Source organism: Perissodus microlepis, chromosome 2, assembly GCF_051167445.1.
Source record: "Perissodus microlepis isolate ML-2025 ecotype Zambia chromosome 2, ASM5116744v1, whole genome shotgun sequence".
NCBI classification, from domain to species: Eukaryota; Metazoa; Chordata; class Actinopteri; order Cichliformes; family Cichlidae; genus Perissodus; species Perissodus microlepis.
The window spans coordinates 650,549-666,584 of record NC_140462.1 but is presented as its reverse complement, the minus strand read 5'-3'; the positions used below and the strand labels follow the sequence as shown (position 1 = coordinate 666,584).

The 16,036-nt window shown below is 43.4% G+C and overlaps 1 protein-coding gene and 1 long non-coding RNA gene across 3 annotated transcripts; one reads left to right on the top strand and one right to left on the bottom strand.

Moving 5' to 3' along the window:
• Positions 1-4,627: 4,627 nt before the first annotated feature.
• Positions 4,628-11,679, bottom strand: slitrk4 (SLIT and NTRK-like family, member 4). Its single transcript, XM_084939671.1, has 2 exons — positions 10,079-11,679; positions 4,628-9,313 (listed from the first exon to the last, which is right to left on the bottom strand). Exon 2 carries the CDS (start codon positions 9,269-9,271, stop codon positions 6,734-6,736), a length of 2,538 nt encoding a protein of 845 aa, XP_084795797.1. The 5' UTR covers positions 9,272-9,313; positions 10,079-11,679; the 3' UTR covers positions 4,628-6,733.
• Positions 11,680-11,773: 94 nt separating this feature from the next.
• On the top strand, positions 11,774-15,770 carry LOC146391972 (uncharacterized). Of its 2 annotated transcripts, none has more exons than XR_014801321.1 (2): positions 11,774-12,208; positions 12,380-15,770. It is a non-coding gene; the product is annotated as an uncharacterized LOC146391972 (long non-coding RNA). The 2 variants fall into 2 exon arrangements; XR_014801322.1 differs by having other exon boundaries at positions 12,295-15,770.
• The last annotated feature ends 266 nt before the right edge of the window (positions 15,771-16,036 follow it).

Sequence of the window (16,036 nt, the reverse complement as noted above, 5' to 3'; positions counted from 1 at the left end):
TAAATTAAAGCTATAATTGTCACTGTTATATAGTAAAAGGGTGCGGCGGTGCACACATATCACACGCTGCTTGGTGCGAACGCGCTGTGGCTGAGATGAAAGTTTGCACTTTGTTGCTTTAGGTTCGAGACCCCAGAGGCTAACGAGACACTCGCATCCCTCTGCGTAACGACAGGAAGGCACACGCACGAAATATTCTGAATCCAGCTTTGCTTTTCACACTTTTGCCTGCGATGGCCTCCACAGACAGGTGACTGGCTTCTGTGAATAAGTGGTGTGAAAATGGCAGCCAAGCAGCCAGAGCAGAGCAGCACTGGTGGATTTGTCTCTGTTTAATGAGGCAGCTGGTGGGGAGGGCAGCCATTGTTTTCCTCTCATAGGGGATGCGTTGAGTAATTTGCAGTAACCAGGGAGATACCATCCCTTTTCATCCCTTCTCAAATGGCCGCCTGACTGTGGCGGATGCCAAAAACGTCGGGGTACCATTCCTAAGAACATTGTTGGCATTCAGCAGACATGAGCCACCGCAGCTACAAATGCGCCCCCACAGCATAATAACGTGTCAGAGACAAAATAATTACAGCAAATACACTTTAGTGCAAACTACAGTAGTGACGGGAGGGTTTGGATTGAAATGTAGATAATTTTATAGGATTTTAGAATTATTTCTTGGATAATTTAATTGGTCCTTTATAATCAAACCACTGGCACAATTTCACAGACGTAGAAAAAGAAAGCACATATTTTTATTTTGAAGGCGTGTATTAAATATCCTGTCCAAACCTCTAATGGTAAGAAGTCCTTTTAATTTAAAAATCTATCAGCCAAGTCAAGTCTGCATTCATTACTGTGATACAGATACAGATGCAATACTACGTACATGTAATGTAGGACAAGCTAATGTAAATCAGTCTGCAGTATTTAGCACTGCATTTTGATGTACACACAGATACTGACTCTCTCACACTCAAACTCCATAATGATTTTTGCAACACCCGCATTGTCAAGTGAATATAAGTCTTTGTAATCTCCACAAACAGACATCAGATTATAAATATGTAGAGCTGTACGCAGTGGACTCTTTCATTTATGTGTCATGTATCTACTTTGGGTACATTTTCAGTGGCTCCACTGATCGCTCAAAACCTAACCTAGTTTACATAACGCACTTTCAACCAGCTTCCTGTGTCGGTGCATATTCAGATTGCATGTAGAAAAAGATCCAATAAAAGCAAAAATGGACTGTATCTGGTAAAAACACAATCTCAAAATCAAATCATGATCTTTGCAAATGTGTCTAAATTCATAATGACCAGAGGACAGTGAGCGATCTCTTCCCTGAATATCTGCTGATGGCACCTGCAGGTCCTAAAAACTGGCTGCTGCCCTCAGAAGGCTACGTCACGAGAGGAACTGATGGGTTCCCAGGTATGTGTTTCACAATCCATCCCTCAAAGTCTTTCCCCAACCCCGATGATCCACACGACATCACTGCATCGGGGTTATTATTTCCAGTTCCAGATTATATCTCAACTTGAACACAGTTAATTATGACGAGTGAAAATATTAAGCAGCACATTGACAAAATAACCCGAGCATACGTCATTAAAGATGCATGTCAGGCAAACGCAAAAGGAAGCACAGTACAGGACGTGCATGTGAGGGAAAATGATGTTTTAAACCCACACTGGTGATCCTCCAAAACCTTAGAATATAATGATAATTAGCATTATAATCTAAAGAATTATGGTTATCAGATGATAAAGGAAAATCAAATATTTCCATTTGATCTTGAAATATTTCACCCAATATGAACAAAATACAATTATTCAAGAATTTAAATAAGACGGGTTAAAGTGGTTCAAAACTAGCAGCTCAAATTTGTAAACAGGAAAAGTTTTATCGCTTCCAAACCAAGAAACATTTGGTTCATCACTTCTGTTTAAAATATCCATGAGAAGCCGACCGGTGCAGTGAAAAACTGATGTAGCTTAATTCTTCTCTTCTGTTGCCACAAGATGCATCAGGAAAGCTTGGAACAAATAAGGGAGGGCAGACGTTTGTTTTACAATATGCAAATTTACACTGCAGGAAATAGATTTCTACACGGCTATTAATACACTAATGTGAAATGTGTGTTCGTGCTCTTTTTTAAATAAGAAGAAAAGGTGAAGTAATGAGACTCGGATCTACAACAGATCATTTACATTAACACAATGTCTCAGTGATGTATAGACAAACTAAAAACCCCACAGGGACGTGAGAGAGCACACTTTAGGCACAGACAACAACGGCAGCCAACACGTAGCCCTCTCAGACATTAACCCCCCTGTAAGGCTGTCTTCATTTGGTTAGACGCTGTTAAAAAAAGGAACCAAGTCATTTTAATGATTCACAATTTGCATCCTAACAAAACCTTCAGGCTGCGTTCAAGTTCTGCCAAAACGCTCCGTTGGAGAACACCAAGTGTGCCCTTAAAACGCAACGCCGTTTAGCAGCTTTGCTAAACGGTACAAAGTGTTCAGAGTTTTCTGGTCGACACAGAATAAATTATATCCTCATACAAACTCTAAGATGTTTAATGGCAAAACGATGCTGATATGGTTTTGTTGTTGCACTACTTGTAGTTGTGGCTGTTAGGCACACGGGTCCTCTTTTAGCTTGAGACTCTGTAGTTAGCCAAACAGTTTGAAATGAAACAGCTGAAGATGTAAACAAACAAACACACACTAAGAGTTGTTTGTTCTTCAACCACAAGTTAAACCTCAGGCTGCTGTTTTTCCAACTCTGTTCAATCAGGAAGAAAATAACAAATATTCTGACGCACATAGAAAAACGACTCCTTGGACCTCAGAGGGTGAACCTCTCAGCATCCAGCAGGTCACTTAGTTTTGACTTAGTGTCGGGTTCACATCTGTCACTCTGCGTGTTGTGTGGTGGATGCGAAGAGATTAATCATCTTGATGCTGCTCAGACTGCAAATCACTGTGAATGCAGTGGCATAATAATTATGCAGAATAATCAATAGTCACTGAACGTATGGGCTTTTTTAAGCATTACTTTATTTTACTTCCTCATTTTTATTAGTATTATTTATCTGATGGTTGCACCTATTAACTCCTGGTCATATAAATAGGCACAGTCATCATGTTGTGGGGCCTCTGAAATCCCAGTTCACTTTAAATCTTAGAAAAATAATAATAAGGCAAGAGTACAAGTAGAATAAAACATCAGTGGTTTCTTTTAACCAAACGCCTTCAAACATCAGTGATCCTGAAGTCCACTCACACTATTTCACTTCTGTGTTCTTAGCTTAGAGCGCCCCTTGTGGCCATTCCCCATATTAAAGCATGCTACAGACGTCTTCCAGCAGGGTTTTTACCAACTGTCTCCCCCTTAAATCCTTCCCCTCAGAAAGGCGTAATTTTTGCAGAGCCACCCCATCAGATAAAAATACACAGTGAGGCACAGCAGAGATGATTTTAACAGTTAGGATTCAGAACAGAATTGCATAACTGTCTCTGCAGCAGGTGGGATGATAACAGCAGAAAGGAGAGGAAAGAAAAAAGAAAGAAACATTCGTGAGGATTTTGTGCATTTGTGTCTTTCGCGAGGTAAATTAAAGCAACAATATAGAATTTCACCGTTTTCTAGTGTTGTGTCACCTCGAGAACACCCCCCCCCCCCCCGACCTTCCAGGAACCCTGCACGAGAGCCAAGTCACTGCAGTAAAATTTTGGACTGAAAAGCTGCGTCTCCAGCCAATTTGTCTCTTTTTTTAAGCACCAAATGATATTTCTGCTTTATTACAGAGCAGTGCGATCACAAACATGAGAAAGACGGAGAACGATGGAAGGATGGGGGAGACAGTTTGGAGGGTTATACATATCACATTCCTATCTCTCACCTCTCTCCCCACATCCCTTTTTTAGTTCATAACTGCCATGGGTATTAATAATTAATGAGGACAATTCTCTGGCGTCTGGATGAGTCATACTCTCTGCTACTTGGTTTCCCAAAAGCACAAAAGCTTGGATTAACACAGAAAGAGGAAATCTGAATTTTTAACCCTAAAATGGAACCGGCATAAATGTTTGATGGGTGTCTATAAACAGAGGGAACTTTGACACCTGCCAAAAAAACCAAAAAGTCAGGTGTTCTGTCAGAAACCGGCCTTAAAAGCTGAAAGGACAGAAAAAGTTGGGGATGTTTGGGACGTAATATTCGGTGATCTAAATAGGAAAAACCAGCACATGTGCATGTTTGTATGAAGTTTTCAAGGCTGGAGTCTTTATTTGGCTTGGTTTTAGTTGCTTAAACTGTCAGCTTGAAAAGCACGAACTGGTTCATGGGGTAAAAAACAGGACTTTCCCAAGTTGCAGAGGCAGTTTTCTAAGCAACTAAACAATTATATATTATGCTTGAAGGGCAGCCAGTGTTTGTACACGAACAAAACAAGAACAGCGTTCTGTCAGCTTTAGTTTGTCCAACACTGAGCTGTCAGACGCTGCAACGTGTGCTGTGAAAGGAAAAAATGCTAATGGCAGGGTTTGCAGAAGCTTGAAAGTTAAGCAGCCTCGAAGAACGACGAGGATGTACGAGCTTAAAAGAAATAGGGGGGACACGGTGCAAAGAGGTGCTGATTTTAATACCTTGATTTCAACATGATTATACATGAGAAAATTAACCAATATACAGGAGATTTATGACTGATAGAAAATTGTATTTATTATACTTTCCAAGATACATTCTATTCATTTGTAATGTCAATAAACACTCATAATTTTAACTTAACAATACTTTTTAAATAAGGACCGGATAGAGTTTAGTTGAATAAAGAATTTTGAAATAGAACTTGTCCTGACAATATCATCTCAAACTAAATAAATTAAAAACAAAACGGAGACTGAGCTAATATTGCACATGGTTGTTTTTCCGATATGATTCGGCCCAGATCCGACAATTTAGAGCCTCGATCGGTTTGCCCTCGCTTTCCCTCCCTTTTTCCTCCCAGGTCCAACAATTCCAGAAGCATATCGAGTTTAATGCACATTTATTTTGGTTGCATAATGTTAATAGAAACCTTTTACAAGATACTGTGGGAGATATAAGAATAAGGAAACTGCTGGAAACGTCACAGACTCTATCAGGCCTCTTGCTCATCGTGCGACACAAGAAAAAGGAAACATCACAGATCACATTTCACAACCTTTCATCCGGCAGGCGCTCCTCAGCAGACCGAGAGAAACAGAAACCCTTGAATCGACTGAATTAGCTCTGATGCAGCACACTATCAAGTCCTTTCCACTCTTTGCGTATTATTCTTCTTAAATAATACCGATAACTCTTTAAATAACCCTGCATAGAAAAATAAATTAACTATGTTGTTAAATTTTCATTCTTTTTCTACGAATTGAGAGCTGACGGGGAGGCGGGTCACCGATTGAATTATATTAGCGGTTTGTTGGACAATCTGGCAATGAAGTCTCTTGATGTTGATGATGCTCCGTCGTACAGTATGAGTGTGTGTGTGTCTTTCTTTGTAATTTACAAACCAGTCCCACAGATACAAATAATGTAAGACTTACAAAATAAATTCCAGGTTACGCTTACATGGCAAGCAGCTTTGTAATTTCTTTTTTTTTCTTTTTTCCTTTTTTTAATCATTGGGTTTTGTTTTTTTTTTTCTTTTCATTTTTCAGAAACGTCCTCTGACAGTGTATGTGCCATTAGATTTCACCCAAAACATACAGTTACTGTAAGTAGGAATTTTTAAAGAGAAACACAACTCCATTCAGAAGACACTATATTTAACATGGCTCTTTACACAAAGAAAACAAGTCATGAAATCATTCCCCCAAAAGAGTTTCGCGGTGCCTCCAATTCCCACGAATGGAAAACGGGAGCCGTTTAGCCTCCCGGCAAAGAGCAGGTGTACTGCTACTGCTGTGTAATCCACACAAGATGGCAGAGAGTCTGCAGCCAACTCCGGAGAGCATCCACAAGATCAAATAGATATCCCAGCAACACAAAAAAGGTCAAATAAAAACAAAATAAACTAGAATAAAGCAAAGTAGCATCCATTGAGTCACTGATTCTGTTAATCTCATCCCAGAAGAAGGAGACATGATTCGTTCCAGAGCAAAAAGAACAACCAGCGCTCCCCCTTTTTCTTTTTTTTAAAAACGGGCTGAAGCCAGCGAGGTATATTCTCAAGCACTGTTTCAAGACCCTTTGATTTGGTTGGAAAAAAAACAGTAAAAGAAAAAGAACAACAACAAGAACAACAAAAAATACGAAGAAGATAAGTACCCATTTCAGTAGCAGCAAAAAATACTATGTCTGGTTGCTTTTTAAGGGTGTCCTATGGTAAGTTTGCAGGATTCGTACGTGTGAGTGGCTGATAATCCAGAAGGTCTTTTACTGTGAAATACATCCACGCTTATTCTACTAATAGCCTTGTAGTGTGGAGCCATTTTGTCCGTCTCTGCAGTGGTCATTAAGGATTTCCAGAAGGCACTTTTTTTGCTTTGTGTTTGTGTGTGTGTGTGTGTGGCTGCAGAGAGGGAAATGAAGGCAGAGGGTGAGAGATCTGAAGGTTTGAATGACGTGTGTGTGTCTCGAGAGGACAAAGAGCCAGAGAAATGTGTTCGGCTGTCTGTCTGCCTGCATGTTGCTGACTTCGTACAGTAGAAGTGTGTGTAATCAATGCACAGATCAAACACAACAGTCCCTACATTTTACTCAGTGCAGTCTGCTCCTCGAGCACCTGCAGGTAATCAGGCGTTCCTTGGAGCTTGGCTTTCAGCTCGTAATACTCACTTTTCCTCTGCTCCACTACGATCTTACTGTGGTTCCCGCCTATCAGCGACGACTTCTTCATCTTTTTATCCAGCGTTTTCTCTGGGTAGCGGATTTCATATCCGCCCATCCCTATACTGTTGAAATCTCTTTTGCTGTCCAGGAAGTTGTGGATGAACATGCTGGGCTCTCGGTTGGGGAGAAACTCCTCGAGTTCGTCGATGGTGCTGAGGCGTTTGTTGCGCTCCAGAGTGGAAAGCATGTCTTTCTCCTTGTCTGCGCTGTTCCGCAGGATGATCTTCTGCCTCTGCGAGTCTGCAAATTTGAAGCCGGCATCCAAGTCTGAGGAGCGACCGATCCCGCAGGTGTGGCTCTTGCCGATGTGCTCGATAGTCTGAGGGATGAAGGTCTCGCCTCCCAAGTCGTCGCCGGGGATAGAACCTTTTTTGCCGGATTTGTGGCTGTGGCGGCGAAGCTGCAAAGACATTGAGCCGCACTCCTGGTTCCCCAGCCCCTCCTGCCTGCCCACCGGTTTTTTATTCCGCCTCAGGACAAAGACTAAAAGGCAGAAGGCCACAAACACAGTCAGGATCAGCACTACGAGGATGCTAAGGATCATAATTGAAAGAGGCACGGGCCCTCCCGGTGGTGCTTTGCCAACTCCAGCAGGCGACACTGATGTCAAAACAGGGGTGGCGCCAGTCTGAATAAAGGGCGGCCTCGCCATCCGAGGACACAGGATCTCATTTTTTAAGAGGCGCAGTTCAATGTTGGCGAACTGCACAGGGGAGGCACATTTCACCTCTTTGGCAGCCACTCCATCACTCAGCTTCTGCAGCCAGAGTTTGAGGGCAACCAGATCGCACGAGCACTCCCACGGGTTCCCTTCCAGGTCTATTTGGGTCAGTGACCGCAGCTGGTCCAAGACACCGCTCACTGGCAGGGTCATGAAGTGGTTGTTTTTCAGATTGAGTCTGGCTAAAGGGATCCCCGCAAACACATAAGCAGGGAGACTCCGCAGAACGTTGTTGTTGAGATACAGGAGTTGAAGGTTCGGCATGGAATCAAACGTACCTGCTAAGATTTCCTTTATGGCATTGTATTCCAAATATAAGTACTGCAGGTTTGTGAGGCCCAAAAACATCTCTGGGTGCAACTGTTCAAGCAGGTTTCCGTTTAAGTACAGTCTCCTCAGGTTAGTGAGGTTAGCAAACACACCTTTCTGGACTGTGACAATCTGATTGCTGCCAAGATGCAGCAGATCTAAGCCCTCAAAACCTTGGAAATCACTCGGATTGATGTCACGGATGTAATTCCCACTCAGATGAAGCTTCTTGGCATTTGGGGGTTTGGGAACGAGATCAGCTAGATTTTTAATATTCCTCTCCTGACAGCTGACGCTAATGCCAAAGTCAGAAGGGTGGGCTTTGCAGCTGCAGGGCTGTGGACACAACTGAAAGGAAACAATCTGGTTATTCCTTCCAGCCACAATCCCATTGCCATAAAACTTTGATGAGTCTGTGGTTTTTGGCGTTTTCGTGGCTATGGGAGCCACAGTACTTGGGGGCGTTTTGGAGGGCTGTGCTGGTGGCATCCTAACATCAAATTCACTTCCTGTTCCCATGGGACAAAGCTCCTGTTTGTTGGTTTCTTTCAGGAGCCTCCCGTACAAGTCACTTGGCGTTTCACATATGGCCTCGCCAATAAAAATATTATAGGGCATGTTTTCAAGCCACGCTTTGAGAGGCGCTAGGTCACAGGTACAGTTCCAGGGGTTGTCGTCCAGCTGCAGCTCTACAATGCGTCCAATGTGCTCCAGAACACCCAAATAGGGAAGTTTCTGGATCCTGTTGCCCCTTATATCCAGATGTGTGAGCGAGGCAAAGCGAAATATGTTGTCGGGGAGTGCCTGTATGAGGTTGTCATTCAGGATCAGCACTTTGAGTTTGTGCAGTTTGTTAAAGGCTCCCTTCTCAATGTATTGTATTAAGTTGTAGTCAGCCTGAAGGTATTCCAAGTTTTCTATGCCTAGGAAAGTGTCCGCACGCAGCACCTTTAACTCGTTGCTGTTCAGATGCAGCTGTTTCAACGCACTCATCCCCATGAAGGCCCCACCTTCGATGTTCTGCAGTTTATTGTTCCCCAGGTGCAGCGAGACGGCGTGGGTGAAGTTGAGGAAGGAGTTTGGGTAGAGTATGATCAGAAAGTTGTTCTGGAAGTTAAGGTGGTAGAGGGACGAGGCCGGAGGGATGAGCTGTGTGGGTCGATAGACTGTGATCTCCTCGCAGTTGACATACAGCACGTTTTCCACCGACATGCAGGAGCAGGCGACGCAGGTCTCGGCCAGCAAGTCCGGGGCGGACGGGTCTGCCATCGGGGGTCCGTTCGACATTGAGGGGGAGGAGAGGGAGGAGGCGAGAGAGCCGGAGATAGAAGAAGAAAAGGCTGCCAGCAGGAGTACGAGCAGCATTTCGCCGGTTAGAAATCCTCCCCCAGAAAACCATTTAGTAACCTTTGGAAAGAAAAAGAAAAGAGAGACAGGCGCATGCACAAACATCCACACACGCAGGCGTACATACATGCACACAAAACCAGATATGCACGCACACACACACACACACAAACACACACCATCAAAATTCATATTTGAGATCGACTGCATTGCAATTTTAATATTTAACTCGATTTATATTTAAAGTACAAAAAAGAAAACATTACTCTCACTGTATGAAATAAATTCTAGCCACGATGCTAATAATGCACATTTGCAATGATCCCACTATTTCATCAGAATCTATGAACTGCGTATCTCTGTTACTGACACACAGTCATTCCTCCAAATCCTGGACAGCCTGAAATGTTGGATGGAGGTTATTCAGTACTGCAGGAAAAGTAGCACATGCTCTGGAAATTACCCAAACCCCTGAAATACTGCACGTCTATGCATCTTATTCTGACACCCAAAGCAAGACGCAGACATCAGCACAACTCTGTTTTGTGCCTCTCAGATTCAACATAATCAAAGTCAAATGGCTGCAGTTCCCTTTTCTAGGGGAGGTCTAATTTGGAGCCAGCACCTCCACTACCAGCGAGTAGCACATTCCGGTTATTTAGCAAAGAGAAGAAGAAGAAGAATTGGGACTGTGCCCATTACTGACACACTGAGAGGGGTTTAAGCTGCACCCATTTATAGAAGCTGTGACACAAGAAGAAATTCCACATGACGAAATCTGAGAGATCTTTTTTATGGGGCTGAATTTAAATAAATTGGACTTACCCAAAGCTGTGGTGGTGATGAATGCGGCTCCCTCTGGAGACACGGGGCAGCACTGGTGAGACATGGATGGAGCCGTGCAAACAGTCTGCCCAGCGGAAGCCGACAGTTATAGGGGCGCAACAAGGTCTCCCCCCAGTCCTCTATAGCCCCATGTAGGGAGCCGAGCAAACCGGAGAGGTGGAGGTGCGAGGCGGAGATGGAGAAACAGAGGAGGGAGAGGAGGAGAGGCGAAGAAGGAGGGAGGTCCGATTTCACCCGATGCGCCTCTTACTGACGGGCTCCTCTTGCTTGGAAAAATCGCCCCGCTGCTCGTTCGGTCCCCAAGGTGGCCGTACTACCTCCATGGGAAAACGTTCATTTGGGTGCAGGGGAGATAGAGAGGGAGCGGGGGAAAGGTAGAAGAAGGCAGAAAGAGGGGAAATAGAAAGAGGGGGTGGGGAGGGGGGAGGCAGATAGCTTTCAGAGATCTTCACGGCGCGTCCGGCGACTCCAAGGCGTGAAAAGGGGCGCAAGGCGGACACCAGTACGGTGGAATAAGTCCATCATTCTTGGAGTTTTTTATTTAAAGGCGGGGAACTGATCGAGAGAAAGAGGAGTAGCAATGAGTAGAAAATGGGGAGGGAGAGGGGATGATGATGGTGATGATGATGGCCAGCACTGTGCGTCTGGCTACAGCTCGGCTGAGCAACCCTCCGAAGGGCCAATGAATAAATACTGGTTCGTTTCCAGCGAAGTTGCGCACGGGAATAAAGCTCCAGAGGGCAGAAGCGGCCAAAATGCCCCCATCAGGTTGGTTTTGTCACGAGGTTATTCTCCATCCGTGCAGCGCTAATCCCTCCACCCCCCAAAAAAACTGTTGGTGGTTCTCTTCACTTTGTTGGCAGGCGAATGGAGAAGAGATTATTTCAGTCTCATCCAAGTGGGAGGGAATCAGTTCTTATGGTTTTTTTTTGTTTGTTTCTTCCCCCCTGTAATAAAGAAGAAGAATGTTGAAGCTCCTTTCCGAGAGAAAAAGGGGGAAGAAAGAAAAACGGAGAGAAACCAGAGAGACGAGTGAGGACAAGAGAAACCGGTGCGTAAAAATGAATAATGCAGTTATTCAGCCTTTAGTCCGCTGTGGTGCAAGTGAGGCGCTCGAAAGTCCGCACATTCTCTCTCTTTCATAGGTCCAAAGAAGGGAAGGGAGAAAAAAAGAATCAAAATGAACTTGATAATTTTTAAGTAATCCTCTCCTTGGGAAAAACACAAAAAATATCCAGGTGGGATAAATGGCAGAGGAGGGGGGAGGGGTGTCACACCGGAGAAAAGCAAGCTTGTGTTTCTCTCCCTCCTGTAAAGACAGAACAGTATCCGTGTCAGGCGCATAAGTATGCTGGCTCCTTCTGCAGCCGCATTCACGGAGCTTCCCACACGACTAAAAAGAGGAGAATGCAGAGATGGAGAGGGAGGGAGGAGGGAGAGAGAGAGAGAGAGGGAGGAGGAGGAGGGGGGCTCGCTCACATAGACCGAAAAGAGAAAAAAGATACTCCAGACCTTGAACCAGATCCATTAGGGTAAGCGAACACTGCAACAGCTGCATTTGCTCCTTATTTACGAGCAGATTCAGATTTTTTGTTTTATTATTTTTCTATTCTTAAATGTAATAAAAGGAGGCTTCACCTGTTTTTATTTCCTACCCTGTGTGAGCTCGGGGGGGGGGGGGTCAAGATCAAAGCGCTGATGGAGACGGAGGAAGGGAGTGTGCGCGCGTGCGGGTGGACTTGGCGCCGTTAAGAAAATAAAAGCAGCACTGCGAAAGAGTCACAGCGGGCCGGACCTGCGCAACACGGACCGAGCGCGTCCCCGAGGTCCGTGTGGAGAGAGGGATGTGTGTGTGCTTAAAACCCGGCACGGGAGCGCGCCTGTGAGCGGCATTTTAAACAGGAGGGAGAGAAAGCGATCGAGCGAGCGAGAGAGGGAGATGGGGTTATTTTTCAGGAGCGCTGCAGTCAGGCGGGCTGGAAGAGAGACAAAAACGGAGATGGTGATGGAGAATCAGTCAGTCAGGAGCTCAAGTTTATTGTGCATGTTTGTGGGAGAACATGGAAGAAGGAGCTCGATGAAGCAGATTAGAGGAGGAGACAAGAGGAGGTAAGTTAGCCGCCTCCTTATACAGATACATTTTTATGCATTCTTGCTATTCTTCTTCTATCTTATCATGAGTCCTGGCTCCTCAGCTGACACTGGAGGGGGAGTCCAACCTGAAACCTGACAGCGTTCGGGCTCACCGGAAGCCTCACCTCTGGTTTCCTCTTGCAACAGGTGGCGAGGCCAGGTGACGCACAAATAAAAGCAGGCCGAAGAAAGGGAAGCCGGGAAGTCTGGATGTGAGCCCGCCTGCACGGCAGCAGAGGCTAACAACGGTTTAAGTTTAAGGTTGATGATGATGAAGCAGTAAATTCAACATGCAGTCATTATACTATCACGTCCATGCACACAGGCAGGTACAGAGATGTCCTTCCTGTCTGACTGTACGGCACCATAACGCTGAACAACTCTACTATTATTTTGTTGCTTTGTTTGTGTCATTTTGCACTGCAGTGCATTTTATAATGTCACATCTGCAATGGCTGGAAATGCCCAGCTCTTACATTCATCCTCTCCACACTGACTGGCTGGATGAGCTACCCTAACCCTAGCCTGCGTGCATTTGGGATAATTAGTGATCACTACAGCAAAGCCAAGAACAAAATCATTGCAGGTATATTTCAAACACCAAAGAGATGCTGGGTCACTGTGTCAGGCTTTGTCAAAGAAGAATTTGAAAAAATTTAAATAGATAATATATAATAATATAATAAGCCAGTAATCACATATCCCAGTAGATTTGGGTTAAAGATTCTGAGAACACAGGCCTCAGCAGGTTATATACTAATCCCCACTGTACATGTATGAGATTTGTTTTGATTAAATATAAAGATCATTTTTTGTTCGACCTGTATGTCAACTTCTTAACATCGACCAGGTCTAAGACGACCGGTGTAGGGTCAGGCTTTCATCCTAAACATGTCAAGCAAGCATATTTTCAGAAATTAGAAGCTGTTATCTTTTTAAATAAAGTTTCCTCCGTGTATTTCTGCACTGCAGTTTCCATAAAATAGCGTGGTTGTTGTCCAGACTCTAACCCTGACACGTTGCAAGGTAAAAGACGATTTTGTAATCCATATTTTTCTTAAGCATTTAAAAAAATACTGCCTCCATTTCATGCTTGACAGAGATATGATGATGAGCAACACTTACTGGTAAGGAGATTAGGCACAGTGAGGTAACTGTAATGGCTGAGCCGTTTCAGTCCTTTGATAGATCAAACGGAAGTCATCGCTTCTCATTTTTATACGGAGCAAACACAAAACAAACAAACAACATAAACCACAATAGTCTATATAAGATGGAGTTTTTACAAGCATCCCCAAAAGGCAAATTAAGCACCCCTCATCAGTGTGTGCGCATTACTCTGTGTGTATGAGTGTGCTGATATTTGACAGTGTTGGACATGTTCCTACACTGGCTGTGAGTGGCCTGAGGGAAGCAGGCCTACTAGAAAATGAGCCAGACAGTTGGCAAACCCCCTGCTTCCGTCTCAGCTGTCGGTTGGTAGTCTGGCCATGTGGGCCGAAACGCTGCTTCCTGTGTCCAAACACCAGAGAAGCCCTGACTCGCTGTGCTCTAATCCCATTTCAGGAATTAACATAAAGCTTCCTAATATGTCTTTTAAAGGATTCACATGTGCTATTGTTTTTGTGTCTCACAGCCACTGCTGCTGCTGCTTTCCTCTGCTGCAGGTCTTATTTTTTTTTACTTTTTGATGTGTCGCCCTCATCTGGACGTAAAGGTAACTGCACCCAGTCATGAAGCAGTCCAGTAATGCTGCTCAGGTAAGGCCTGCTCACTTTCCCTTATTGAAATAATGAGCATTAATGATGGCACACGCTCTGATTAGTGTACCATAAAATTCATTTTGATGCAGCTCTAATATGAGCAAAAAGTACATTTCCTCTCTTTTGTCTCATACTAGACTCATGAGAGTTTCACAGCATTTCATTTATATTTATATAGTGCAAATTCATAACTCACAGTCACCTCAAGGTGCTTTGTATTGTAAAGGTCTACAATAGAAAAAGCAAACAAACCCCAACAATCACATGACCCCCTACGAGCAAGCACTTGGCAACAGCGGGAAGGAAAAACTCCCTTTTAACAGGAAGACAGAACCAGGCTCAGGGAGGGAGGGGCCATCCTCCACAACCCACTGGGGCTAAAAGAGGGAGAGACAAACTGTAGGAGAGAGAGAGAGTTTGACATTTGCTAATGATTAAATACAGTAGTGGTGTATAAACACACAGAGTGAAAAGAGATGGATGAAGAAGAAACATCATCGCATGCTCTAGTGTCATTGTAGCAAAACTAAAGCAGGATTCAGGGTCGTCTGATCCAGCCTTGAATATACGTTTTATCAAAAAGAAAACTTTTACATCTAATCTTAAAAGTAGAGAACGTGTCTGCAGTCCTGCATATTTCTTTAGTGTGTGCTTTGAAGGACATATCCTGATCAAAAATGCTCCAAGAGTCGTCACACTGTTACTGAAGACCAAACCAGCACTGTCTAAAGAATCTTGTTAGACATCATGTGTCAAAGATTATTTTAGGACCAAACACAGTAATACTGTGACGGGTCATCCAGGCCTTTATGTGTTCACAACATGACTCTATCATCTGCCCTCGTGGATAAATAAAGCTGTAATATCTACACGGCAATGCACACGCATGCAGTGTTTTCTAATAACATTGCCTAAAGGAAGAAAGTTTACTTTGAAAAGTTCTGGTCCCATCACAGAACCAACTCCGGGACTAATGTTTGTGTAGAGAGCACTCCCTGTTTACGAGCACAAATTGGACTCTGGCAGACAAATATGACTCCAACATGGTTTAACACCCACAGTATGTTCTGACCTCTGTAGTAAAGTATTGTGGTTAGCAGGTGTAACAGTCCACTGTCAGAGGCCAGAAGAGCATCACCTAGAAGTGCTGCCTCTGTACTAAGATAAGCCTTTATTAGTCCCACGCGTGGGAAATTGTTTGCAGAAAGTACAACTGTACTATGGAATGCAGTGAGTACTATCAAAGTACTATCAAAGTACTATGGTGTACTCTAAATCTTTACAGAAACTCTTTACAAAACCATTTCTCAGCAAATGATCAGTAAACTGTTTGACAGCTATTCTTTCATGAACTTTTGATAATCAGGCAGGTTAATAGCTGGTCTGTGATTAGTTGATAAAGCTTGATCAGGATGATATTCAGCGATTTTACTGTTAGGACAGTTTTTATTCTACAGTATGTGAATTTTCAGCATTGGTAGACTGCGTGTTTCCTCTGCTGTGTTGTGTACTTTCTCATTTTTAAATCTTACCACTGTGCATTACTTTCTTTTTCTTTTGCTAATAATACAGAATGTAGAGCATCTGAAGAGTTTTTCCTTTGATATACAACATCAGTAAGATAGATAAAAAGATATTCAGTGTAACTGGAAACATGGTACCAAACCAGTAGAAGATACAAAGTTCACTGGATTACACAGGAACATTTTTTTACTTTGGTGATCCACCAAAAATTCATTTTCACACACAAAAATAAAGGTTTTTGGTGAGTTGCAGTTTTTCTGATTATTTGTATTGTTTTGGGTGTTCATAAGCTGTTCTATGGTCTTCAGCAATGAGAAAAATGTCAGAAACTGGTGAAAAGGAACAAAAGCAGGTGAGAAAAAGAAGTAAAGCATCAGCACATTAGAAATAAAGGTCTGCATTTGATTTATTTTTGTAAGTAATATCGCAAAACTACGTTTAAAATGAGATTAAATTACTGAAAAAAAGGCCTTTATGCAGAACAGACCATATATAATTACATATTTAGTTACAATTA

Bases quoted from the DNA above. Each gene is read 5' to 3' on its own strand.
- slitrk4 (XM_084939671.1), bottom strand. From the start codon at position 9,271: ATGCTGCTCGTACTCCTGCTGGCAGCCTTTTCTTCTTCTATCTCCGGC.